Genomic DNA, 23539 nt, shown 5'->3' with positions numbered 1-23539 from the left:
ATTAGATTGCCCAGCTGGGACTAGTTATCTAATCCCCTGTTGTTCTTATCAGTAGCGGCCGGGAGCAGAAGGAGAAAGAGTGGTTGGAGAGACCTCGGAGCAAGCCAAACCAGAGTGATGAGGACTGAAAAGTCGAGGGAGGTGCTACAACTCAGAATCAATAAAACTTTGTTGAACCCTGAACGCCGGACTCCCGTGCAAGCGTGCGTGATCAGCAGAACCCAATAGGAGGCAACTTCTACACTGCTCACAAACAGGAGGTTGCCTACAGCCACGCGGCCTTACCGGTGATGGAGAACTGGGTGGAGGCGTATCCCAGAGGAATGAACTTCTCCTTGCTCCTGTAATGGTAGATGACAATGTCCATGGCGTAGGAGCCCAGCGGCATGTCGTCCGTGTCGATGGTCAGGGAGGACGAGGGACCGTCTGCCACCTGCCAGTACTCACCTGCCGGGGGGGGGGGGCGGGGGGGGGGGGGCATTTTTGTCATAAGGAGGTCCAAATATTAGATATGGCTTACCAACACCTACGTACCTCGGGTCTTCCACACAAACACATAACTGGGCTTCTTGTCCTTCTTAATGGGGGTCCCATCAGGGAAGACCGCCTCCCAGTCGCTGGTCAGTCTTGGGAAGACCGACTGGGACTTCAGGTGCTTTGTACCTGCAGGAGGCGCCAGAACATCAAACAATGAACGGACCTAACTGGCCTTCTCAAATAGATTTGACGAGCCATTTTGAGAGCTAATGAGCTAGCCAGACACGTCGTGGCGTGATATGGATGTAGGCACCGCAGATCCCTTCCCCATCAACAACAATGCAAATCATGCAGACTTTGTGAGAGCCAACAATGATTACTTTGGGATAGGGTTGTACGGTATACCGGTACTAGTATAGTATCGCGGTAATAATGAATAAAAAATGGTACCATACTCTGATTAAAAAGTACCAGTTCACCATTTTATTTTTTTATTTTAATTTTTTTAATGCTGATTTTACGTACAGAGGAGCATGTTCGGCAGCGCACGCACACCGAGTACTTACTAGCAGACACACCCATGGCGTTTGTTTATATTGTGGCGGCGGTGAGCTATTGTATCCTCCTACGGTGTGTAGTGCGTCATGTTTAGTTATTCCTCGTCCTGCAGTGATGAGTGGTATGTTGGAGAGGTTCGCATAATCTAGCGTGCTAACTTTTGAGCTAATGTCGCACCATTTTAATTTCCTTTTTAATTTTAGTCACATGATTTGATACGTAACGCATGCTAACATGAGCATGCTAACCATTTATAGCTAATGAGGCGGATTAAAATTGTAGCATACACAATGTTTATTTGTGTATTTACCGCATTAATAATATATACATACTATGCAAATATAAAAAGGGTAAGCTTTTAATTAATTTTTCAATTTTTTTTTTTGTTTGTAATTGTTTTTTAATCTTCATTATTTACTTCAAGTTATCACAGTATGTCTCTATATAAATATATACTTTATTTTTTAATACAATTTGGTCAAAGGGGGCGAATTTAAACTTCTTACACACACTTGTTATTACATATGTTAGCCAGAGGGGGAGCAATCTTTAAAGCGACACACCTCCTCATATGGAAGCTACTTTTCTTTCTTCATGTCTCAAGAAGGGTTGTAAGAAAACACTCCCGACTGCGCATGGACGCAAAAAAAGCACCTCTTCCTGAGCCATTCAGTGTTATAACTTCACCATTTAGGCCAAAATGTGTCCGTTCCCCCTTTTCTGTCTACACACCGTGTCCGCTTGTAAGTACTCAGTGTGCGCATGCTGCCGAACATGCTCCTCTGCTCGTGAAATCAGCAATGTCCTGACGACGCGCTGTCAAGCCCGTTAAAAAAATAAAATATGGTGCACCCTTATTTTTCAAACAGGGTATAGTACCGTTTTTGATTCATTAGTACTGCGATACTATACTAGTACAACCCTATCCCAAAGTAATCGTTGTTGGCTCTCACAAAGTCTGCCTGTTAGAAAAAAAAAAGACATTTGGAACCGGTACTTTTCAAACTGAGTACCATTTTTGGATTTATTAGTACCGCAATACTATACCAGTACCGGTATACCGTACAGCCCTAGTATGTGTGCCTGTTACCGTTGACGACGCAGTCTGTGGCCCAGACCACGTCTCCGTCATCCTGTACTTTTTGGTTGTGCGGGAACTCCAAGTCGATGGTGAACGTCACTTTGGCGCCGGAGAGAGTCGGCGAGTCGTTAGCGACGTTGAACAAAACTTTCCCGCCTGCGCAGAGACAAGATGAAAACACAACAACAATAAATGCGACGGCATATCAACATTTGTTAATGATGTACATACCTTTCCAGGAGTCTGCAAAGCGCGGGTCTCCATCTTTCCAGATGGGGTACAGCTTGGTGTTCCATGATGGATGACGACTGAAGCCATTTTTAGGCTCTAGACCAACAACAACAACAACAAAAATGGTTTAAATAGTATCTATTTGTTTTCAGGCAGTATGTCTAAAGCAGGGGTAGGAAACCTAAAAAGTTGAAAGAGCCATATTGGACCAAAAATACAAAAAACAAATCTGTCTGGAGCCGCAAAAAATTAAAAGCCATATTACATCCAGTTAGTGTGTCATGAGATATAAATTGAATTATGAGGACTTAAAGCAGGGGTGTCCAACTCAAATACAGAGTGGGCCAAAATACAAAATTGAACAAAGCTACGGGCCAAGGTTGAACAAATTAACCTTTTAATAGGGACCCAAATAAGTTTTGCATTGAATATTGAACAAGAAAGGCTTATATAAATGATAAATGGGTTGTACTTGTATAGCGCTTTTCTACCTTCAAGGTACTCAAAGCGCTTTGACACTACTTCCACATTTACCCATTCACACACACATTCACACACTGATGGAGGGAGCTGCCATGCAAGGCGCCAACCAGCACCCATCAGGAGCAAGGGTGAAGTGTCTTGCTCAGGACACAACGGACGTGACGAGGTTGGTACTAGGTGGGATTTGAACCAGGCCCCCTCGGGTTGCGCACGGCCACTCTCCCACTGCGCCACGCCGTCCCTTTATAGCGACATGTAAAAACGAGTCTTAAATAATAATAATAATTAAAAATAATCAATGGCATATCAAATAAAATTTTAATACAAATTGAATGCCTCTTTTCTATTTGCAGCCCTCTGAGGTAAATATCAAAATAAACTTTTTCCACAGGCTAATAATAAATTTGCAAATAAAATAACAATGAATGAATCAAACATTCAAGCCTTGAAGTAGCAAGATAAAGTGCATGAGTAAAACGTTAATAATTGCTTGGGGAAGAGTTAGTGCTGCAAGGGGTTCTGGGTATTTGTCCTGTTGTGTTTATGTTGTGTTACGGTGCGGATGTTCTCCCGAAATGTGTTTGTTATTCTTGTTGGGTGTGGGTTCACAGTGTGGTGCATATTTGTAAGATTGTTAAAGTTGTTTATACGGCCACCCGTATAAACAAGTATGAACAAGTATGCGTTGCATTTACTCGTGTGCATGTGTGTGTAAAAGCTGCATATATTATGTGACTGGGTTAGCACGCTATTTTTATGTAGGAAAAGCGGACGAGACGACAGGTTGTAGAGGACGCTAAAGGCAGTGCCATTAGGGCACGCCCCCCAATATTGTTGTCCGGGTGGAAATGGGGAGAAATTCGGGAGAATGGTTACCCAGGGAGATTTTCGGGAGGGGCACTGAAATTTGGGAGTCCGGGAAATTCGGGAGGGTTGGCATGTATGAGTATTAGGGCCAGCTCTAATGTTAATTTCATATTGCCTCAAGGGCCAAATGAAATTACAGGGCGGGCCAAATTCGGCCCGCAGGCCAGAGTTTGACACCCATGAAGTGAAGTGAATTATATTTATATAGCGCTTTTCTCGAGTGACTCAAAGCGCTTTACATAGTGAAAACCAATATCTAAGTGACATTTAAACCAGTGTGGGTGGCACTGGGAGCAGGTGGGTAAAGTGTCTTGCCCAAGGACACAATGGCAGTGACTAGGATGGCGGATGCGGGAATCGAACCTGCAACCCTGTAGTTGCTGACACGGTCGCTCTACCAACCGAGCCAAACCAGCCCGGAAAAAGGAAACTAAATGAGCTCAAATATAGCTACAAAAGAGGCATAATGATGCAATATGTACATATAGCTAGCGTAATTAGCATGTTAGCATCGATTAGCTTACAGTCATGAAGTGACCAAATATGTCTGATTAGCACACTCCACATAAGTCAATAACATCAACAAAACTCACCTTTGTGCATTCATGCACAACGTTATAAGTTTGGTGGACAAAATGAGACGGAAAAAGAAGTGGCATAAATCACGTCTTAGAAGGTTTGAGAAAGTTATACATGTAAACAAACTAGGGTGAGTTCAAGGACCGCCAAAATGAGTAGGACAAAACGGCGCTCGCCAAATACTCAAATCAGTGAAGCACGATTAATGTTAACTGTGTGCTTTATAGTAGTGGTCCCCGACCACCGGGCCGCGGACCGGTACCAGGCCGTGGCCCGATTGGTACCGGGCCGCAGAAGAATTTTTTATTAATTTTTATTAAAAAAAAAAAAAAAAGTTTTTTTTTTAAATTAAATCAACATAAAAAAACACAATATACACTTACAATTAGTGCACCAAACACAAAAACCTCACTTTTTCATGACAAAAACGTCCCTTTTTCATGACAATGAAAAAAAAAAAAAAAAAAAAAGGACACCCCCACCTCACCCACGCAAATTATTAAGCGTTGACCGGTCCGCGGATACAAAAAGGTTGGGGACCACTGCTTTATAGCAATTAGGGAGGTTTGTGTCATGTTTGTCCTCCTACAGAAACCAATTTAGAACAAAAAATGTGTTTTTTCCCCCTCATCTTTTTCCGTTTTTCATATATTTTTGAAAAAGCTCCAGAGAGCCACTAGGGCGGCGCTAAAGAGCCGCGGGTTGCCGACCCCTGGTCTAAAGTAAAACACCCCTGACTTACGATACGATACAAATATCGGAACCTTTAGTATTGGCCGACACCAGAAATAAATCATACCTACTTTAATCATAAGTGAGATTAGTCAACAGAGAACGATGGTGGTAGTAAGTTGAATTATGCGGACACGTTTGTTACTTCACACATTCTAATACACTTCTGCATTGGAGACTTTGTACGTGCAAGTACTGTAATTATTAGATACTTGTTTATATTGAAAAGTGTGCAGTTTTAGACAGAAGTATTGTTCAATTAAAGAGTCTAGCTTTTGTGCTATTGTATGCTTAGCTGTTGTGTAGCTGCTAGCTCCTAGTAGCCTACCATGTGTCAGGGTGAGTTTGTGACGAACCCCAAGATGCAGACAAGGCGGCAGGCATTGTGCAGGTAAACATGATTTAATTTAACACTAAAACAAGAACAAACAAAAGGGTACAAACAAAAGGCGCGCACAAGGCGGAGAACAAACTTGGCTATGAACAAAAACTAGAAACAAAAACACTTACTGTGACACAAAGGAACTATGACATGAGCAGAGTGAACAGATGGTGACACATCTACAACGATAAGTACCAATGACATTGACCGGTAGTGGTAACAATAATCAAGCACTGACTGGAGGGGAAGGCAGCTTTAAATAGTACCTGGCTGATTGACACCAGGTGTGGCCAGGTGCCAGAGACACAGAATTAAGGGAGACAAACAGGAAACGGACAAAATAAGAGCGCAGGGGAATAAGAAACGCAGAGGAAAAACTAAAACATGGCCAAACTGTCAGGGACAAGCCTGACACCATGTTTACCTTTTGTAAATGACTTGACCAAGATACAAAACTAGCTCCTAGTAGCCTACCATGTGTCAGGGTGAGTTTGTGACGAACCCCAAGACGCAGAGAAGGCGGCAGGCATTGTGCAGGTAAACATGATTTAATTTAACACTAAAACAAGAACAAACAAAAGGGTACAAACAAAAGGCGCGCACAAGGCGGAGAACAAACTTGGCTATGAACAAAAACTAGAAACAAAAAACACTTACTGTGACACAAAGGAACTATGACATGAGCAGAGTGAACAGAAGTTGACACATCTACAACGATAAGTATTAATGCCATTGACAGGTAGTGGTGACAATAATCCAGCACTGACTGGAAGGGAAGGCAGCTTTAAATAGTATCTGGCTGATTGACACCAGGTGTGGCCAGGTGCCAGAGACACAGCATTAAGGGAGACAAACAGGAAACGGACAAAATAAGAGCGCAGAGGAATAAGAAACGCAGAGGAAAAACTAAAACATGGCCAAACTGTCAGGGACAAGCCTGACACCATGTTTACCTTTTGTAAATGACTTGACCAAGATACAAAAAAAGATCAACTTTGGTGTGCTGATTGGAGGACATTTAGATGTTAAAATGCACTCCTTGTATCGGAGATTTTACAAAAGCCAAAAGCAGTGAAGTTGTCACGTTGTGTAAAAGGTAATTTCAATACATTATTTTTTTTCTAACCTCATTGATACAATTTCACCATTTTATTTCACAATATAAGTATTAAATTTCTATTGCAATATATGAATTATTTTTTTCTAACCTCATTGAAACAATTTGACCATCTTATTTCAAAATAAAAGCAATACATTTCTATTTCAATACATTTTTTTTTTTCTAACCTCATTGATACAATGTCACCATTTTATTTCACAATAAAAGTATTAAATTTATATTTCAATATATGAATTATTTTTTTTCTAACCTCATTGAAACAATCTGACCATCTTATTTCAAAATAAAAGTAATACATTTCTATTTCAATACATTATTTTTGTCTAACCTCATTTATACAATTTCACCATTTTATTTCACAATAAATGTACTACATTTCTATTTCAATACATTAATATTTTTTTTCTAACCTCAATGATACAATTTCACTACATTTCTATTTCAATACATTAATTATATTTTACAAACCTCCTTGATACAATTTCGCAATTTAATTTCACAATAAAAGTTCTATATTTCTGTTTTAATACATTATTTTTTCTAACCTCATTGATATAGTTTCACCATTTTATTTTACAATAAAAGTATTACATTTCTATTGCAACATATGAATTATTTTTTTCTAACCTAATTGAAACAATCTGACCATCTTATTTCAAAATAAAAATAATAAATTTCTATTTCAATACATTATATTTTTTCCTAACCTCATTGATACAATGTCACCATTTTATTTCACAACAAAAGTATTACATTTTTATTGCAATATATGAATTATTTTTTTCTAACCTCATTGAAATAATTTGACCATCTTATTTCAAAATAAAAGTAATACATTTCTATTTCAATACATTATTTTTGTCTAACCTCATTTATACAATTTCACCATTTTATTTCACAATAAATGTACTACATTTCTATTTCAATACATTAATATTTTTTTTCTAACCTCAATGATACAATTTCACTACATTTCTATTTCAATACATTAATTATATTTTACAAACCTCCTTGATACAATTTCGCAATTTAATTTCACAATAAAAGTACTATATATTTTTTTAATACATTATTTTTTTAGAACCTCATTGATATAGTTTCAGCATTTTATTTCACAATAAAAGTATTACATTTCTATTGCAATATATGAATTATTTTTTTCTAACCTCATTGAAACAATTTGACCATCTTATTTCAAAATAAAAGTAATACATTTCTATTTCAATACATTATTTTTTTTTCTAACCTCATTGATAAAATTTCACCATTTTATTTCACAATAAAAGTATTATATTTCTATTGCAATATATGGATTATTTTTTTCTAACCTCATTGAAACAATTGGACCATCTTATTTCAAAATAAAAGTAATACATTTCTATTTCAATACATTATTTTTTTTCTAACCTCATTGATACAATTTCACCATTTTATTTCACAATAAAAGTATTAAATTTCTATTGAAATATATGAATTATTTTTTTCTAACCTCATTGAAACCATTGGACCATCTTATTTCAAAATAAAAGTAATACATTTCTATTTCAATACATTATTTTTTTTCCTAACCTCATTGATACAATTTCACCATTTTATTTCACAATAAAAGTATTACATTTCTATTGCAATATATGAATTATTTTTTTCTAACCTCATTGAAACAATTGGACCATTTTATTTCAAAATAAAAGTAATACATTTCTATTTCAATACATTATTTATTTTTCTAACCTCATTGATACAATTTCACCATTTTATTTCACAATAAATGTACCACATTTCTATTTCAATACATTAATATTTTTTTTTCTAACCTCAATGATACAATTTCACCACGTTTTTATTTCAGTACATTAATTATATTTTTCAAACCCCCTTTATACAATTTCACAATTTTATTTCACAATAAAAGTACTATATTTCTATTTCAATACATTCCTTTTTTTCTAGCTTCATTGATATAGTTTCACCATTTTACTTCACAATAAAAGTACGACATTTACATTTCAATACATTATTTATTTTTTACAAACCTCATTGACACAATTTTACTATTTTATTTCACAATAGATGTATGAGGTTTCTATTTCTATACATTAATTGTTTTTTTTCCAACCTCACTGATACAATTTCACCATTTTATTTTCACAATAAAAATACTACATTTCTATTTAAATACATTCATCATTTTTTTTCTAAGCTCGTTGATACAGTTTCACAATTTTATTTCACAATAAAAGTACTACATTTCTATTTCAATACATTAATATTTTTTTCCCAACCTCATCGATACAATTTCACTGATTTATTTCACAATAAATGTACCACATTTCTATTTCAATACATGAATTATATTTTTCGAACCTTATTGATACAATATCACCTTTTTAATTTCACAAACAAGTACTACATTTCTATTTCAATACAATCATTATTTTTACAAACCTCTTTAATACAATTTCACAATTTTACTTCACAATAAATGTACTATATTTCCATTTCGATACACCATTTTTTTTCTAACCTCACTGATACAATTTTACCATTTTATTTCACAATAAAAGTACTACATTTCTATTTCAATACATTATTTTTTTCCCAACCTCATTGATACATTTTCACCATTTTATTTCACAATAAAAGTACTACATTTCCATTTCAATACATTAACTATTTTTTTCTAACTTCACTGATACAATGTCACCATTTTATTTCACAATAAAAGTACTACCTTTCCATTTCTATACATTAATTATTTTTTTCTAACCTCATGGACACAATTTCACCATTTTATTTCACAATAAAAGTACCAAATTTCTTTTTCAATACATTAATGATATTTTTCAAACCTTATTGATACAATATCACCTTTTTAATTTCACAAACAAGTACTACATTTCTATTTCAATACAATAATTATTTTTTACAAACCTCTTTGATACAATTTCACCATTTTACTTCACAATAAATGTACTATATTTCCATTTCAATACACCATTTTTTTTCTAACCTCACTGATACAATTTTACTATTTTATTTCAAAATAAAAGTACTACATTTCTATTTCAATACATTATTATTTTTCTAACCTCATTGATACAATTTCACCATTTTATTTCAAAATAAAAGTAGTACATTTCCATTTCAATACATTAACTATTTTTTTGTAACTTCACTGATACAATTTCACCATTTTATTTCACAATAAAAGTACTACCTTTCCATTTCTATACATTAGTTATTTTTTTCTAACCTCATGGACACAATTTCACCATTTTATTTCACAATAAAAGTACCAAATTTCTATTTCAATACATTAATGATATTTTTCGAACCTTATTGATACAATATCACCTTTTTAATTTCACAAACAAGTACTACATTTCTATTTCAATACAATCATTATTTTTACAAACCTCTTTGATACAATTTCACCATTTAACTTCACAATAAATGTACTATATTTCCATTTCGATACACCATTTTTTTTCTAACCTCATTGATACAATTTTTACCATTTTATTTCACAATAAAAGTAATACATTTCTATTTCAATACATTATTTTTTTTCCAACCTCATTGATACAATTTCACCATTTTATTTCACAATAAAAGTACTACATTTCCATTTCAATACATTAACTATTTTTTTCTAACTTCACTGATACAATTTCACCATTTTATTTCACAATAAAAGTACTACATTTCTATTTCAATACATTAATATTTTTTTCCCAACCTCATCGATACAATTTCACCGATTTATTTCACAATAAATGTACCACATTTCTATTTCAATACATTAATTATATTTTTCGAACCTTATTGATACAATTTCACAATTTTACTTCACAATAAATGTACTATATTTCCATTTCAATACACTATTTTTTTTCTAACCTCTCTGATACAATTTTACCATTTTATTTCACAATAAAAATACTAAATTTCTATTTCAATACATTAATTTTTTTTCCCAACCTCATTGATACAATTTTACCATTTTATTTCACAATAAAAGTACTACATATTTATTTCAATACATTAATTTTTTCCCCCCAACATCATTGATACAATTTCACCATTTTATTTCACAATAAAAGTACTACATTTCCATTTCAATACATTAACTATTTTTGTCTAACTTCACTGCTACAATTTCACCATTTTATTTCACAATAAAAGTACTACATTTCTATTTCAATACATTAATATTTTTTTTCCCAACCTCATCGATACAATTTCACCGATTTATTTCACAATAAATGTACCACATTTCTATTTCAATACATTAATTATATTTTTCGAACCTTATTGATACAATATCACCTTTTTAATTTCACAAACAAGTACTACATTTCCATTTCAATACAATAAATATTTTTACAAACCTCTTTGATACAATTTCGCCATTTTAATTCACAATAAATGTACAATATTTCCATTTCAATACACAATTTTTTTCTAACCTCACTGATACAATTTTACCATTTTATTTCACAATAAAAGTACTACATATCTATTTCAATTAATTAATTTTTCCCCCCAACCTCATTGATACAATTTCAACATTTTATTTCAAAATATAAGTACTACATTTCTATTTCAATACATTAATTTTTTTCCCCAACCTCATTGATACAATTTCACCATTTTATTTCTAAAATAAAAGTACTACCTTTCCATTTCTATACATTGATTATTTTTTTCTAACCTCATTGACACAATTTCACCATTTTATTTCACAATAAAAGTACCAAATTTCTATTTCAATACATTAATGATATTTTTCGAACCTTATTGATACAATATCACCTTTTTAATTTCACAAACAAGTACTACATTTCTATTTCAGTACAATAATTATTTTTACAAACCTCTATGATACAATTTCACCATTTTAATTCACAATAAATGTACTATATTTCCATTTTAATACACAATTTTTTTTCTAACCTCACTGATACAATTTTAACATTTTATTTCACAATAAAAGTACTACATATCTATTTCAATACATAAATGTTTTCCCCCCAACCTCATTGATACAATTTCACCATTTTATTTCACAATAAAAGTACTACATTTCTATTTCAATACATTAATATTTTTTCCCCAACCTCATTGATACAATTTCACCATTTTACTTCAAAATAAAAGTACTACATTTCTATTTCAATACATTATTTTTTTCCCCCAACCTCATTGATACAATTTCACCATTTTATTTCAAAATAAAAGTACTACATTTCCATTTCAATACATTACCTATTTTTTTCTAACTTCACTGATACAATTTCACCATTTTATTTCACAATAAAAGTATTACATTTCTATTTCAATACATTGATATTTTTTCCCCAACTTCATTGATACAATTTCACCATTTTATTTCACAATAAAAGTACTACATTTCTATTTCAATACATTAATATTTTTTTCCCCAACCTCATTGATACAATTTCACCATTTTATTTCACAATAAAAGTACTACATTTCCATTTCAATACATTAATTATTTTTTCCAACCTCTTTGATACAATTTCACCATTTTAATTCACAATAAATGTACAATATTTCCATTTCAATACACAATTTTTTTTCTAACCTCACTGATACAATTTTACCATTTTATTTCACAATAAAAGTACTACATATCTATTTCAATACATTAATTTCCCCCCCAACCTCATTGATACAATTTCAACATTTTATTTCAAAATAAAAGTACTACATTTCTATTTCAATACATTAATTTTTTCCCCAACCTCATTGATACAACTTCACCATTTTATTTCACAATAAAAGTACTACCTTTCAATTTCTATACATTAACTATTTTTTTCTAACCTCATTGATACAATTTCAACATTTTATTTCACAATAAAAGTACTACATTTCTATTTCAATACAATAATTATTTTTACAAAACTCTTTGATACAATTTCACCATTTTAATTCACACTAAATGTACAATATTTCAATTTCAATACACAATTTTTTTCTAACCTCACTGATACAATTTTACCATTTTATTTCACAATAAAAGTACTACATTTCTATTTCAATACATTAATTTTTTTTCCCAACCTCATTGATACAATTTCAACATTTTATTTCAAAATAAAAGTACTACATTTCTATTTCAATACATTAATTTTCCCCCCCAACCTCATTAATACAATTTCACCATTTTATTTCAAAATAAAAGTAGTACATTTCCATTTCAATACATTAACTATTTTTTTCTAACTTCACTGATACAATTTCACCATTTTATTTCACAATAAAAGTATTACATTTCTATTTCAATACATTGATATTTTTCCCCAACTTCATTGATACAATTTCACCATTTTATTTCACAATAAAAGTACTACATTTCTATTTCAATACATTAATATTTTTTCCCCCAACCTCATTGATACAATTTCACCATTTTATTTCACAATAAAAGTACTACCTTTCCATTTCAATACATTAATTTTTTTTCCCAACCTCATTGACACAATTTCACCATTTTATTTCACAATAAAAGTACTACATTTCCATTTCAATACATTAATATTTTTTCCCCCAACACCATTGATACAATTTCACCATTTTATTTCACAATAAAAGTACTACCTTTCCATCTCAATACATTAATTATTTTTTTCTAACCTCATCGACACAATTTCACCATTTTATTTCACAATAAAAGTACCATATTTCCTTTTCAATACAATAATATTTTTTTCCTAACCTCATTTAATTGATAAAACGTATTAACATGTCTTAATAATTAATTGGTATGTTTTATGTATGTCTGTAGAGGTTTGTATTTTTGAAAAAATAATAGAAAATATTTACAATATTAAATTAACATTTAAATAACTGACTTCATATATTTGTTTTCCTATTTTTAGCTGTTAAAATAAGACTGAAGACTAACACTATTTTAATGAATTGTCAATGTAAAAAAAATTTAACTGATAAAAAAATAAATATAAGCATCACCTTTTAAACATATTTAAAACATCATATACCGTGATGTCTTTGGCAGTTTTTGACAAAAAATAAACACGATATTACTCACTGGCCATGGACTGTGTGGCGAGCATCATCATCATCATTATCATCATCATCATCAGCATAGTCTTCATGGTCACACCTTCACCCCTTCACTAAAATCCCTTTAGTGAGCAGACGGCTGCAGGAGAGGCCTTTTATGAACTCACTCCTGTTTCATCCCCATGCTGAGTCAGTGCACACACACACACACACACACACACACACACACACACACACACTGAACTTATTATGATGATTATGATTAAGTACAGTAAAAGCAGGTCTGGAATGACGGATGAAGGTACAGTACCCGGAACATTTATGCATGTAAGCGGGGATCACATGTGTGCAAAGATTGAGGTCGTCCGCACGGTAGAGTTTTAACTTGCATTTAGCCACCGACTGTAGTTACTGACAGTGATTTTCTGAGGGTTTTCTTGAGCCCATGTGGTGATATCCTTCACACGCTGATGTCGCTTTGCGATGCGGTACCGCCCGAGGGATCGAAAGTCACAGGCTTAGCCGCTGACAGTGATTTCTCCAGATTCTCTGAACCTTTCGATGATATTACGGGGCACAGATGGTGAAATCCCTAAATTCCTTGCAATAGCTGCTTGGGAAACGTTGTTCTTAAACAATTTGCTCATGCATTTGTTGACAAAGCAGTGACCCTTCGCCCCGTCCTTGTTTCATGGAAGCTGCTTTTATACCCAATCATGGCACCCGCCTGTTCACCTGTGGGATGTTCCAAATAAGTGCCTGATGAGCATTCCTTGAGTTTCTCAGTCTTTTTTGCCACTTTTACCACCTTTTTTTAAAAAACATCTTGCAGCCATCAAATTCCAAATGAGCTAATATTTGCAAAAAATAACAACGTTTATGTTATGATCCGCTGCCCGGATCATATTATGTTCTGTTAGTGTTGGACTTCTTTAGTTCCTGGTTGCACTTCCTTGTTTGTTTTGTCACCATAGTTACGTATAAGTTTCACCTGCCGCTTGTTCCAGACGCACACCTGTTTTTGTAATCACTGTCGTTATTTAAGCCTGCCTTCTCCCGTCAGTGTGTCTGGCTTCGTAGTTTGTGTTCACACAACAAGTAACGACTTCTGTTCCCGGTTCTGTACTTGCTAGCTTCCACGCTAGGCCTTTTATCCTCTAGCTCCTTGTTTCATGGAAGCTGCTTTAATACATAATCATGGCACCCACCTGTTTCCAATCAGCCTGTTCACCTGTGGGATGTTCCAAATAAGTGCCTGATGAGCATTCCTCGAGTTTCTCAGTCTTTTTTGCCACTTGTGCCAGCTTTTTTTTGGAAAATGAGCTAATATTAGCAAAAAATCACAACTTTTATGTTATGATCCGCTGCCCGGATCATATTATGTTTAGGTTTTTGAGTCTTTTTGTATCATGTTCTGTTAGTGTTGGACTTCTTTAGTTCCTGGTTGCGGCATAGCTCGGTTGGTAGAGCGGCCGTGCCAGCAACTTGAGGGTTGCAGGTTCGATTCCCGCTTACGCCATCCTAGTCCCTGCCGTTGTGTCCTTGGGCAAGACGCTTTACCTACCTGCTCCCAGTGCCACCCACACTGGTTTAAATGTAACTTAGATATTGGGTTTCACTATGTAAATCGCTTTGAGTCACTAGAGAAAAGCGCTATATAAATATAGTTCACTTGCTTGTTTGTTTTGTCACCATAGTTACGTATAAGTTTCACCTGCCGCTTGTTCCAGACGCACACCTGTTTTTGTAATCACTGTCGTTATTTAAGCCTGCCTTCTCCCGTCAGTTTGTCTGGCTTCGTAGTTTGTGTTCACACAACAAGTAACGACTTCTGTTCCCGGTTCTGTACTTGCTAGCTTCCGCGCTAGGCCTTTTATCCTCTAGCTCCCATGCTAGCTCTTTTTTTTTTTTTTTGGTGCTTCGAGCAAGTTTTTCTTTGTAGGGTCTGATTTATTTTTAAATAAATCATTTCCTACCTGCACGCTGTGTCCAAAAGCCCGTCTGCATCCTTGGGGGAACGAAACCCGCATCACGATGCGAACAACACGTTACACTTTACCAGTTGGAACATTAAATATCTTGTCTTTGCATTTTATTCAATTGAATATAAGTTGAAAGGAGTTTGCAAATATTCTGTTTTATTTACCATTTACAGAACGTCAAAACTTGACTGTTTTTGGGGTTTGTAAGAGAAAAAAAAGCGGTATGGGGACGTCCCCGATGAGACGTTAAAGCAGCTAACAAAATGAGGGTCACGGGGGTCTTGAATGCGGGAGTTTGTTGCAAATTCTACAAATCATGTGTTTCCAAAATGCAACACGAGTGCTCCCCTAAATCTGGGCTCGGGTCACATGACCCAGGGTCCACTTAAAGGAGTGTAACAGTTGTCCATAAAAATGTAGGCCGTTGTACTAATTAGTGCGTCTTTGACATGCTATTTGTGTTATCAGAACAATGGCTCACACATACAACTACAAGGGGCGGCGATTTAGATTTGAGGGGGGCGGGGGGGGGAAAGCCGAGGAATGCAACGTTAAGGAGGATTATAGAAGCACTTGTGACTCCCTAAATTTATCCGGCTTTGTCCTTTTTCACTATAAAGTCACTTTGTTCGAGACTTTTTGTCATCATGTGCTAATGCTAACATGCAATTTAAGAAGACAAAACAATGTCAGCATTCAGGGAAATATTGGAATCCTCCAATGTGGAAGTGAGATACTCTTTCTTTGTACCGTACAGGAATGACAGAATGGAAATAGGAATAGTCTGTTCCAGGGTTGAACTGCGGCCATCATAAACGCTTAATTACATGTTGTGTTACATTTTAACATACCTTCTTGTCATACAAGTGTAACATCAAGCTATCCAGTTTTTACTTTAGATTTGTTTTTAATTAGAAATATTTTTTTTTCCCATATGGAATAATGAAATTGAAAAAATAGTCTGTTCCAGGTTTAAACTAAGGCCATTATACAAGTTTAATTTAATGTTGTGTGACATTTTAACATACATTAATGTCATACAAGTGTAACAATAAGCAATCCTGTGTTTATTTTAGATTTCTTTGTAATTGGAAACATTTTTTCCCATAGGAAATAAAGGAAATTAAAACAGAATCCGTTCCAGGGTTAAACTGTAGCCATCATAAAAGCTTGATGACGTGTTATGTTACATTTTAACGCACCTAAATGTCATACAAGTGTAACAATAAAGTAGCAAGTCTTTACTTTAGATTTTTTCGTAATCGGAAACATTTTTCCCCATAGGAAATAAAAAAATAATCTGTTCCAGGGTTAAACTGTAGCCATCATAAAAGCTTGACGACGTGTTATGTTACATTTTAACGCACCTAAATGTCATACAAGTGTAAAAATAAAGCAGCAAGTCTTTACTTTAGATTTTTTTGTAATTGGAAACATTTTTTCCCCATAGGAAATAAAAAAATAATCTGTTCCAGGGTTAAACTGTAGCCATCATAAAAGCTTTATGACGTGTTAAGGTACATTTTATCGCACCTAAATGTCATACAAGTGTAACAATAAACCAGCAAGTCTTTACTTTAGATTTGTTTGTAATTGGAAACATTTTTTGCCATAGGAAATAATGGAAATGAAAAAAATAATCTGTTCCAGGGTTAAACTGTGGCCATCACAAATGTTGTGTGACGTTTTAACACACCTAAATGTCATACAAGTGTAACAAGAAGCTATCCGGTGTTTAATTGAAATTTGTTTGTAATTGGAAAAATTTTTTCGCATAGGAAATAATGGAAATGAAAAAAATAATCTGTTCCAGGGTTAAACTGTGGCCATCACAAGTGCTTTATTACATGTTGTGTGACGTTTTAACACACCTAAATGTCATACAAGTGTAACAAGAAGCTATCCAGTGTTTAATTGAAATTTGTTTGTAATTGGAAAAAAATTTTCGCATAGGAAATAATGGAAATGAAAAAAATAATGTGCTCCAGGGTTAAACTGTGGCCATCACAAATGCTTTATTACATGTTGTGTGACGTTTTAACACACCTAAATGTCATACAAGTGTAACAAGAAGCTACCCGGTGTTTAATTTACATTTGTTTGTATTTGGAAACATTTTTTCGCATAGGAAATAATGGAAATGAAAAAAATAATCTGCTCCAGGGTTAAACTGTGGCCATCATAAAAGCTTAATTACATGTTGTGTTACATGTTAACATACCTCATTGTCATGCAAGTGTAATAAGAAGCTATCCAGTGTTTACTTTAGATTTGTTTCTAATTGGAAACATTTTTTCCCTTAGGAAATAATGGAAATGAAAAAAATAATCTGTTCCAGGGTTAAACTGTAGCCATCACAAATGCTTTATTACATGTTGTGTGACGTTTTAACACACCTAAATGTCATACAAGTGTAACAAGAAGCTACCCAGTGTTTAATTTACATTTGTTTGTAATTGGAAACATTTTCTCGCGTAGGAAATAATGGAAATGAAAAAAATAATCTGTTCCAGGGTTAAACTGTGGCCATCACAAGTGCTTTATTACATGTTGTGTGACGTTTTAACACACCTAAATGTCATACAAGTGTAACAAGAAGCTACCCGGTGTTTAATTTACATTTGTTTGTAATTGGAAACATTTTTTCGCATAGGAAATAATGGAAATGAAAAAAATCATCTGCTCCAGGGTTAAACTGTGGCCATCATAAAAGCTTAATTACATGTTGTGTTACATGTTAACATAACTCATTGTCATGCAAGTGTAACAAGAAGCTATCCAGCGTTTACTTTAGATTTGTTTGTAATTGGAAACATTTTTTCCATATGAAATAATGAAAACAAAAAAATAGTCTGTTGCAGGGTTTTAACTGTGGCCATCATAAAAGTTTAATTTCACGTTGTGTGACATTTTAACATGTTTTATATATATATATATATATATATATATATATATATATATATATATATACATACATATATAGTTTGAGGACCCCTGTTTTAAGGGAACGGCTCGACAGGAACCGGCTTTTAATTGATTGATTGAAACTTTTATTAGTAGATTGTATAGTTCAGTACATATTCCGTACAATTGACCACTAAATGGTAACACCTGAATAAGTTTTTCAACTTGTTTAAGTCGGGGTCCACGTTCATCAATTCATGGTAAATTCATGGCTCCATTTAAAGAGCCATACATCCTGTCTCTACTGGACTGATGTATTATAGTGCTTTTCCCACGAATACCTTATAGTGCTCGAGGAACTACACAGTACCAGACCCCCCGGCCTCTTTAACGGCCACGTCTGGCCCATGTAATTGAAACATAAGAAAATAATTACTTAATAATAATAATAATAATAATATGGCGTTTATATGGCGGGAAAGCAAAAGTGACAGGCTGTCCTTACTCAGGTCCGGCTGGAAATCGAGAGAAAATCGGGAGAATGGTTGTCCCGGGAGATTTTCGGGAGAGGCACTGAAATTCGGGAGTCTACCGGGAGGGTTGGCAAGTATGCACCAGACGAAGGGTGCCCGCGGGCACCAGGTAGCCCATAAGGACCAGATGAGTCGCCCGCTGGCCTGTTCTAAAAATAGCTCAAATAGCAGCACTTACCAGTGAGCTGCCTCTATTTTTTAAATTTCATTTATTTACTAGCGAGCTGGTCTCGCTTTGCTCGACATTTTTAATTCTAAGAGAGACAAAACTCAAATAGAATTCGAAAATCCAAGAAAATATTTGAAAGACTTGGTCTTCACTTGTTGAAATAAATTCATTAATTTTTTTTACTTTGCTTCTTATAACTTTCAGAAAGACAATTTTAGAGAAAAAATACAACCTTAAAAATGATTTTAGGATTTTTAAACACCTTTTTACCTTTTAAATTCCTTCCTCTTCTTTCCTGACAATTTAAATCAATGTTCAAGTATTTTTTTTAATTATTATTGTAAATAATATTAAATACATTTTAATTTAATTCTTCATTTTAGCTTCTGTTTTTTTCGACGAAGAATATTTGTGAAATATTTCTTCAAACTTATTATGATTAAAATTAAAAAATATATATTATGGCAAATCTAGAAAATCTTTAGAATCAAATGTAAATCTTATTTCAAATTCTTTTGAATTTCTTTTAAAATTTTTGTTCTGGAAAATCTAGAAGAAATAATGATTTGTTAGAAATATAGCTTAGTCCAATTTGTTATATATTCTAACAAAATGCAGATTGGATTTTAACCTATTTAAAACATGTCATCAAAATTCAAAAAATCATCTTAATCAGGAAAAATTACTAATGATGTTCCATAAATAATATTTTTTAATTTTTTCAAAAAGATTCGAATTAGCTAGTTTTTGTCTTCATTTTTTTTCGTTTGAATTTTAAAGAGTCGAAATCGAAGATAAACAATGTTTCAAATTTTTATTTACATTTTTTTCGTGTTTTCTCCTCTTGTTTTTTTCATATTTTATTCTCTGCAAAAAACCTTCCGTAAAAGGAAAAAAAATGTACGACGGAATGACAGACAGAAATACCTATATATATATATATATATATATATATATATATATATATATATATATATATATATATATATATATATATATATATATATATATATATATGTTGGATCCATTATGGATTGAACTTTCACAGTATCATGTTAGACCCGCTCGACATCCATTGCTTTCCTCCTCTCCAAGGTTCTCATAGTCATTATTGTCACCGACGTCCCACTGGGTGTGAGTTTTCCTTGTCCTTATGTGGGCCTACCGAGGATGTCGTAGTGGTTTGTGCAGCCCTTTGAGACACTAGTGATTTAGGGCTATATAAGTAAACATTGATTGATTGATTGATTGATTGATATATATATTAAAGGTAAATTGGGCAAATTTGCTATTTCAGGCAATTAATTTAAGTGTGTATCAAACTGGTAGCCCTTGGCATTAATCAGTCCCTAAGAAGTAGCTCTGGGCGTCACTAGACCTGATACTGTACTGGGGCACACCTGGGGCACAAATAATTCATGTGAGCGTGCAAAGCGCGCAAGCAAAAACATTTTTAGCACTTATTTATCATACAAAATACATAAATAGCGCTTTAAACTATGAAATCATATCAGATTATGTTGTATGGATTTGATTAACCACCTGAAATTAACTAATGCATTTGACCTACTTGTGCACTTTTTTACTCCAGACTTCTAAACTGCTACTGGTAAAAGCAAAAAGGAAGAGCAATGAATCTTTTTGAAATATATATTGCATTAATTATCTGCAAATTTAACATCTACAAAAGTAAAACAAAAAATAAAGCACCCCTACATCTCTGGGTTCTTTTATATTATTTAATTTCCATTTATGGCAATGTGGCTAATCCTATTTCAGATACACAAAACTATAAAATATACACAAAACAATAAAGCCACAGTAGTAGAATAAATGAACTGTTGTGTGTCTGTTCAGGGAATCATTTTCTGAGAAGTAAACTGTAACGTCTCCTTTTCATTTTTGCAAAGTGGTCAATCACTCTGGACAGACATGGAAATATTACAGTAACTGTTATACAGTTGACCAGTGGTTCCCAACTGCTGGGTCGTGACATAAAAGTGGATTGTGTGTCATTTTCAGTGAGTCGCAGTCAGATGTGTGCATGAAAAAAAAAAAAGTTTAGGGAGAAAAAAATCAAATTGTGGCAACAAAACCAGATATTTTTAGCCATTTTTCTAGTGACTAGTAGTGAGTATTTTAGCAAAAGGCAAACCGACTAACAAGTTGGAGGAGGACTCAGGACAGACATGGAAATATATTTCAAAAAAATCTAAATGGGGCAACAAAACCCGATATTTTCAGCCGTCTTTCTGAAAACAAATACAGAAATGTTACTATTTCTTCTGGAAACAAAACCAGATGCTTTAACTGTAGCCATTTTTATGGTGACAAAACAAGATTATTTTAGACAAGTCTACTGTGCTATTTTTCTGTGAAATAAACTTGAATGATTTAGAAAATTGGCTCACGACTTGAGGATATGGAAAAATGTTTTTCTTCCTGATAATAAACCATTTGAGAAGCACTCAACTCACACATGCTTACTCCAAATCATCATTGATGCAGAACCAGCAGACAATAACCAACATTATGTTTCATGTTGGGCTTCACGGTGGCAGAGGGGTTAGTGCGTCTGCCTCACAATACGAAGGTCCTACAGTCCTAGGTTCAATTCCAGGCTGAGGATCTTTCTGTGTGGAGTTTGCATGTTCTCCCCGTGAATGCGTGGGTTCCCTCCGGGTACTCCGGCTTCCTCCCACTTCCAAAGACATGCACCTGGAGATAGGTTGATTGGCAACACTAAATTGGCCCTAGTGTGTGAATGTGAGTGTGGATGTTGTCTGTCTATCTGTGTTGGCCCTGCGATGAGGTGGCGACTTGTCCAGGGTGTACCCCGCCTTCCGCCCGATTGTAGCTGAGATAGGCGCCAGCGCCCCCCGCGACCCCGAAAGGGAATAAGCGGTAGAAAATGGATGGATGGATGGATGGATGGATGGATGGATGTTTCATGTTCACTGGAAATTCCCCCGACAGCTCGTACAGCAAATGAATATGTTTGTCTTGATACAAGGAATAATGTTAGCTAACTTAGCATCAACTTAAGACATTGATGTTGCCTAGCTAGCTAGGGCTTCACTTACATCTCTCATTCCTGCTGCTTCTTCTCTGCTGCGGGCGAATAACTTTCTTAAATCCATCTAGGAGTTACAGTTTGAGTCAATCCATCCATCCATTTTCTACCGCTTATTCCCTTTCGGAGTCGCGGGGGGCGCTGGCGCCTATCTCAGCTACAATCGGGCGGAAGGCGGGGTACACCCTGGACAAGTCGCCACCTCATCGCAGGGCCAACACAGATAGACAGACAACATTCACACTCACATTCACACACTAGGGCCAATTTAGTGTTGCCAATCAACCTATCTCCAGGTGCATGTCTTTGGAAGTGGGAGGAAGCCGGAGTACCCGGAGGGAACCCACGCATTCACGGGGAGAACATGCAAACTCCACACAGAAAGATCCCGAGCCTGGGATTGAACCCAGGACTGCAGGACCTTCGGATTGTGAGGCAGACGCACTAACCCCTCTTCCACCGTGAAGCCCGTTAATAATATGAATACAGTCTATTATACAGCATTATTAACTTGTGAATAATATAAATACAGTCTATACAGTATTATTCACATGTGAATAATATAAATACAGTCTATAATACAGTATTATTCACATGTGAATAACGTAAATACAGTCTATAATACAGCATTATTCCCATGTGAATAATATAAATACAGTCTATTATACAGCATTATTCACATGTGAATAATATATCCATCCATTTTCTACCGCTTATTCCCTTTTGGGGTTGCGGGGGGCGCTGGCGCCTATCTCAGCTACAATCGGGCGGAAGGCGGGGTACACCCTGGACAAGTCGCCACCTCATCGCAGGGCCAACACAGATAGACAGACAACATTCACACTCACATTCACACACTAGGGCCAATTTAGTGTTGCCAATCAACTTATCCCCAGGTGCATTTCTTTGGAAGTGGGAAGAAGCCGGAGTACCCGGAGGGAACCCACGCATTCACGGGGAGAACATGCAAACTCCACACAGAAAGATCCCGAGCCTGGATTTGAACCCAGGACTGCAGGAACTTCGTATTGGGAGGCAGACGCACTAACCCCTCTGCCACCGTGAAGCCCGTTAATAATATGAATACAGTCCATCATACAGCATTATTAACTTGTGAATAATATAAATACAGTCTATACAGTATTATTCACATGTGAATAATATAAATACAGTCTATAATACAGCATTATTCACATGTGAACAATATAAATAGTCTATTATACAGCATTATTCACATGTGAATAATATAATCTATAATACAGTATTATTCACATGTGAATAACGTAAATACAGCCTATAATACAGTATTATTCCC

General features: G+C 34.5%; 1 protein-coding gene across 5 annotated transcripts in view; it reads right to left on the bottom strand.

The window, feature by feature from the left end:
• The window catches only part of LOC133554183 (melanocyte protein PMEL-like), a 53496-nt gene that overhangs the window by 28592 nt on the left and 1365 nt on the right, over positions 1 to 23539 (bottom strand). For 2 of the 5 annotated variants that reach the window (XM_061902629.1, XM_061902631.1), the window contains exons 1-5: positions 5519 to 5612; positions 2348 to 2443; positions 2126 to 2272; positions 535 to 663; positions 286 to 447 (exon numbers count right to left, since the gene is read on the bottom strand). In XM_061902629.1, the coding sequence (XP_061758613.1) occupies positions 286 to 447; positions 535 to 663; positions 2126 to 2272; positions 2348 to 2443; positions 5519 to 5594 (610 nt within the window). In that variant the 5' untranslated portion in view covers positions 5595 to 5612. Of the gene's footprint in view, positions 1 to 285; positions 448 to 534; positions 664 to 2125; positions 2273 to 2347; positions 2444 to 4290; positions 4418 to 5518; positions 5613 to 6047; positions 6127 to 13588; positions 13749 to 23539 lie in introns of those variants that run through there. The other 3 variants (XM_061902632.1, XM_061902630.1, XM_061902633.1) reach the window with 3 other exon arrangements.

The sequence above is a fragment of the Nerophis ophidion genome, linkage group LG06 (assembly GCF_033978795.1).
Source record: "Nerophis ophidion isolate RoL-2023_Sa linkage group LG06, RoL_Noph_v1.0, whole genome shotgun sequence".
In the NCBI taxonomy this organism is placed as follows: Eukaryota; Metazoa; Chordata; class Actinopteri; order Syngnathiformes; family Syngnathidae; genus Nerophis; species Nerophis ophidion.
Note: the sequence above shows the minus strand (reverse complement) of the source record. Positions and strands in the feature narration are given on the sequence as shown.